This window comes from Lissotriton helveticus, chromosome 3_1 (genome assembly GCF_964261635.1).
Source record: "Lissotriton helveticus chromosome 3_1, aLisHel1.1, whole genome shotgun sequence".
In the NCBI taxonomy this organism is placed as follows: Eukaryota; Metazoa; Chordata; class Amphibia; order Caudata; family Salamandridae; genus Lissotriton; species Lissotriton helveticus.
In genome coordinates this window covers 1861324953-1861330952 of record NC_136061.1, presented here as the reverse complement: position 1 = coordinate 1861330952, position 6000 = coordinate 1861324953, and the positions used below count along the sequence as shown (strand labels likewise).

Here is a 6000-nt window from a genome sequence, read left to right as displayed (position 1 = left end):
TTTTGTAAAGCGCTCGAATGCCAAGGTGTCTTGACACTAACATCCTATACCAGAGCTGAACCTACATAGTGCACGAAGCAAAGATGCAGGTTTTTAATGATTTCCTGAAAACTACCTGATTCGATCGAGATCTCATAGGGAAGGGCATGGAATTCTAAAAACTTGCAAACTTTATGAGAAATACTTCTACCTCCACATTTGGCCTTCTTTATTATTGGCATGGCCACTAATTTGGCTGCGCCTGATCTAAGGTTATGATGGGGAACATGCTATGGGAAAATCTCCTATAAATAGAGGGGGACAGTTTTGTACAGTGCTTTATACACAGGGCCTTAAATTTGACCCTCTTGCTGATAGACAACTAATGCAGGCCGCAAATACTTATTGAGAAAGGGCTATATTTGAAAACTCTTAAAAGCAAATGAGCTACCGCGTTTTGCAGTGATGAAAGCTTTAATTCCAAGCATTTCTGAATTCCAATTTATAACGCGTTATAATAGTCTATCTTGGCAAGAACCAAAGCTACCATAATCCTTTTTTGGATATCTGGGAGAATGAATGTAAAGACTTTTTCAAGTATCTTAAGAAGATGATAGCAAGAGGAGTTAGTATGATTCATTGGCTCTAAACAGCAGACCTGCTTATCAAGTATGTCCCCCAAATTCTTCACTTTCTGAGATGGAGATGGAGATGGAGATGGAGATGGAGATGGAAGAGGGCCAAGATTAGATGTCCACCAGGAATGACTCCAAAATGATATTTCATTGCCAAAGAGGATCACCTCAGTTTTCTCTGTGTTTAATTTAAGGCAATTTTCCTGCATACAGACCACTATATGAGCCAAATAGCTTTTAAATTGCATGCTAACAGTTATAGTCTCACATTTAGAAAATTTGAGCAACTCAATAACGCCCACTTTAAAATACACGTTTTATTGAAAGTACATTGTTTAATAAATATTCCATTAGCTTAAAACAGTACTACTTGTTTTAACCTGTATATTAACCTTCAGCAGGCTCTTCTAAACCCAATAGTGTACTTAATTTGAATTGTTTTCTCCTTGACTTAGAGAGACTGCCAGCTAGGTTTAATACACAGTCTAGTGATGCATTGAAGCTGGATTCTCCACCCACTGAGCAGTAAAATCAAGGTAGGTTTTCCAGGAGTCCATCATGAATATTTATGAGTTGAATTTTTAAAAAACGAATTTTATTTGGAGATTATAAGCATGTTTGTTGATCATTCTGAATATCCAACTGAATTTTAATATGTGTTGGTAAGCCCATCATATGACTGTCTATAATAAGCATTAGTGAAAGCTATTGCTAGGCTTTTCTATGTACATGCACAGGTGTGACGAAATCTTTCTCTGTTCAAGCACACAAATAAACCCATGATCTCTGATAGTTCGATCTCTGCTTTTCAATTCTTTTAAGGACAATATCAGAGACTTATCCATTTTTGCAGAGGCAGAGGGTTAAATAGCAGAGTGGGAAGAATGAAATCCTTGTGGAAAGCTAGATGTGGGTCACTTGAAGATCCAGTGAATGTTGAGTTTTTCCATCTGCCTCTACGTCACTGAGACATCATAGTAGCGTCAATGCCTCTTCATTGTGGTGTGCTAGGCAGACAGTTCGTCAGACAGTTCGGCTATCAGTTGAGCAAGCTTTGGGCAGAAGGACTTGTGGCTTATCTGCGCCGCTTCCATGGCATCTCCATTTGAAAGGCTGTAGGGTACAGAGCAGAAGCACATATCAAGAGAGTCAGATATGGCAAGTGTAAAAAATTATACTGGATAAAGTTCAGTAATCACTAATATTGGAATAAAGTTACAGAAGAGCATAGAGTATGTTAGAGGAATGCAATTGAGCTTAAGGGAGTCATGGAGTAGTAATCAACACCTTAGTAAACACATTCAAGTTAGATTGCAAAATCTCACTAAGGGGCAGATTACGATCTCGTAAGGAAAGCCTCCGAATGGGATTCGGTATTGCAGAATCCGATTCGGAACCCTTATTACCAAACGAATCGAACACATTTCCCAACAACTGATTAGGATGCCCAGTAACCGTTTGGGCAGTCCAAATGGGGTCTGAAAGGCATTTGAACAGCCTGAGTCTATCGGAGCTGATACGTAAAGTTCTATGGACACAGTTTCTGGACAAGCGATTACGCCGACCGATTCACACAGCGTTCCAATTCGGTCTGCCCAACATGAAACGGATGTTGGAATCTGTCTTTCGGGGTCTGTTGTGGGCCCCCCTTTCCCCAGAGGCATCCAAATGGGGCCCATGAGGTTGCCCAAAGGACCCCTCTTCCTATCCATGCGCAATGTGGCAGGCACCATGGGGTACCTGCCACAGGGTGCAAAGTTCTCCCCACCCACCCCTTTTTTCAATGGGAGCCTGTGTTCTCGTTTCGAACACAGGCTCCCATTGAAGTTAATGGGAATTCGACCGAACGATGTTGGGAAGGATAATAATCAGTCGGCTGGACTTGCAGAATCCGATTAATTCGGAAACAATTCCGAAACTGATTCGTCAGAAGAGTTCCCTAACGAGATCGTTATCGGCCCTTTGGTTTAAATAATCAGTGATGGAATATTCCTCATCCCTGGAATAGGATGCAATAAATTAAAAACGATAGTAAGTATAATAGTTCATCTTTTCCACAGCGCCATGTTTGATAGCTACTCTTTTGGATTATGTAAGAAATGTCGAGAAAGATACTCTCTTACAAAGGTGCAGTGTGCGCAAACAGGCCCGTAGGCAGAAGCATATGTTTAGGGGGTACGGCCCCCAGTAATTACCCAACATTGAAGAAGAGCTTAGGGGTGCAGTCTCTTCCTGATATTTGTAGGGAAAATTGTATACTATAGAAGTCTTGAAAGCACCATATACTTTTTTTGTTTTTTCAAAGAATTGATAACAGTTGGTAGACCAGAGAGTTCCTCTGTAAGGGCAGACCAAAAATCATAAGAAGTTCATCAGTGCTGTGTGAAGACATCTTGAGAGGTCAATTATAATGCCTTTGCTTTCCACATTAGAGGCCCTAGTGATGGCTCCCACAATGTTCAGTCCAAGGAGATCAGTGTGTTGAACCTCAAAGATTATCTTGATCTTAAAACATGTTTTAATGATAGATAGCCCCCTATAGCACCTCAAAGTTAAATGGAATGCTAGTTGGGTTAATTTAGATTCATACTACTTATATCTAGAGTATGTGCTCAAGTCTTCAGCAGGCACATTCATTAACGAACCATTTTAACATGATTGGAATCCAACTCTGTACACAAAGTACATGCTGTGACCTTGCATACCATTTACTCCATGGGAACATCACATCAAGATGGTATACAATTCTATGAGTAATTCTTCTAACTTGAAGCAAGGAATGGGATTAATGTGCGAGAATGTCTTGCAATGTTCTGTACACAAAGTACATCCGTGGGGTATGTACATGAACCCACCAGGCTATATTTCACAATGGGGCAACTTGTTTGTGAATATAAATTCACTTACATCTGGAAATGGCTTGATGTATGTGTGCAAGGTGTTCATCACAAGATGGCATACAATTGTATGGTAATTCTTCTAACTTGCAGCAAGGAATGGGATTAATGTGTGAGAATGTGTTTGAATGTTCTGAACACACAGTTCAGGGTCAGATTGGGAAAGAAATTAGGCCGGGCACCAAAATAAAAATGGCCTCTGTTAGTGAGTTAGATACCTAAAATAGTGGTCCATGTTTGCAAATTTGGGAAGTTTTGAACTTGTAAAGACATGTTGCATAAGTGTTTTGCAAGGTTGTTGCTCTGGTTCAGTGAAGAGGTGGGTTTTGGGAAACCACATTCAGTAAAACGGGAGGCCAAAGTGGGACCCACTTTGGAAGAAGTAGCATCTTTGATGAGGTGAGAAGAGATGGAGGGGTATAGTGAGTGTTCAATGTTTATTATTTTTTCAGAGAAGAGTTTGGCAAACTCTTCACAGCGCTTGACTGAGTCATCCATTGAATTTTGTGGGGAAGAGGATGTTTGTTATTTGATGATATTGAACAGGTCTCTAAGAATGTTTCTGGAGTGGTCAAGAATGTTTCTGGGGTGGCAGATTTTTCTCTGTATATATGTTTTTTGTATTTAAGACGTTCAGCTTGAAGTAGAGTGAGAAGGGTCAAGGAGGGTTGTAATGTCCAGGTTCTTTCAGCCAGCCTAAGATTACGTCTCTTTAAATTCAGATATCTATTGAACCAGGATCTGTAAGAGATGATTCTTGATTTCTTGAGTTTAAAAGGAGCGATATTGTCAAGAAGTCCTATCATTTTTGTGTTAAATGGGGGTGGTGAGGTTGTCTGCTGAAGTGAAGTCGGGTGGGGGCAAATTTGAGAGATGCTTAGGGATTCTAGCTCTAATTTAGGGATTTGGTGTGTGTTCCTTGCCCAATGTTTAGGACTATTATTTTGGGTATGGTGCTTGGGTTTGGAGAAATTGAGATCGAGTAGGATTAGGTGGCGGTCGGTCCAGTTGGTGGGTAGGATGGAGTGAAGGGAAATGGTAATGGGGTTCGAGAGGACAGCAATGAGGGTGGAGCCTTTATTGTGAGTCTGTTGCTTGCAATGTTGAATAGATCTTTTACTTAAAGGATGGTGGATGGGGCTCATATTGTTGCATCATCTGTATCGTTCAGGTGCAGGTTTAGGTCTCTTAGTGTACTGTTTGTGGAGTCCTTCAGGGAGTTTTGTGTTATGTTATTATGTCTGTTACATCCTCAAGGAGTTGGGTTTTATCACCTGGAGGGTGATATATGGTGTCAAATTTGATTGGGTTGTAGCTTTTGAAGGACAGATCAACTCCTAGATATTCGAAGGATGAGTGTTCGGCTGTGCGGAAGGGTTTTTTGGCCTAGATTGTTTTTGTGTATGGTAGCTAATCCACCACCGATACAATCCTTTCGGTAGCAGTGAATGATCGAGAAGCCTGGTGGGATGGGAAGATCATTAATGGGAGCTGAGAGGTTGTTCAGCCATTTTTAGTAAGGAAACAAATGTCTATATCATGTAGTTGGATGGTTACTGCTATTTCTGTGACATGTTTGGGTGCAGACCGATATTTTGAAAGCATGCAGTTTAAGGGAGGTGATGTTTTCAGTTCAGATTGATTAGGCTGGATGGTGCCAGTTGGGAAGGAGGTCTGGGAAGTTGATTAGTAAAGGGGATCCTCCTAATAGCGAGGATGACCAGAATCATGTGTTGGCAGGGTTGGGAGAGAGCATTGTCATATGAGTTGCTCAAAGTTCCCGCTTCTAACTGTTACATTCCGGTAGTGGTGCATTTAGGTCTAAGGTGGTAGTAGGTATATGGTATGGTTGCCCGGGGGGAAAACACAGGGGATTGGACTGCATGTATGTGGTAGGAGCTGTGTTCGCCAAAGTTATGAGATTGAAAGGTGCTTTGGAGCAACATTTTATGTCCTTTTGTAATGAGGTGATTTCAAACAGTCGGTTGTAGATTTTGTGTTCAAGATTGTTGATTTAGGGGAACACTTCAGCGGTGAATGGATCAGTGGTGAATGGATCAGTGGTAGAGAGTGGGGTAGGTTGGTGATCATCAAAAATTGGAGTGAGGGCTATGGTTGAGTCTTGTCTGATATGGTTTAAGGATTGCGAAAGTACAGGTGTGGTAATCTGGACTAACTGCATGTGGGAAGTGGGCCATGATGTTGGGGGAGATAGTTCTTGGTGTGTAGTCATGGTTTTGGGGCGTTTCAGGATAGGGGAGTATAAGGGGGTGGTGATGGTTTGAGGGGATTTAGAAGTGGAGGGTTCATTAGAGGGAGGAAAGAGAGTGGAGATAAATTTAATGGGGGTGGGGTGGCATTGAGAACAGATGGCATGGAGGCACGGAGAATGGGGAAATGGGGGAATGGGGAAATGAGTGTCAAAAATACTGAGATTCTGTTCTGATGAACAGCCCGAACTGCCAAGCCATGTCTTCCCTGGACCGGAA

The 6000-nt window shown here is 41.6% G+C and overlaps 1 protein-coding gene across 1 annotated transcript in view; it reads right to left on the bottom strand.

Annotated features, from left to right (window-relative positions):
* Positions 1–913: 913 nt before the first annotated feature.
* The window catches only part of LOC144824336 (uncharacterized), an 88479-nt gene continuing 83392 nt past the window's right edge, over positions 914–6000 (bottom strand). Inside the window, exon 6 of the mRNA XM_078683453.1 lies at positions 914–1727. Coding sequence (XP_078539579.1) covers positions 1622–1727 — 106 coding nt within the window. The 3' untranslated portion in view covers positions 914–1621. The remainder of the gene's footprint in view (positions 1728–6000) is intronic.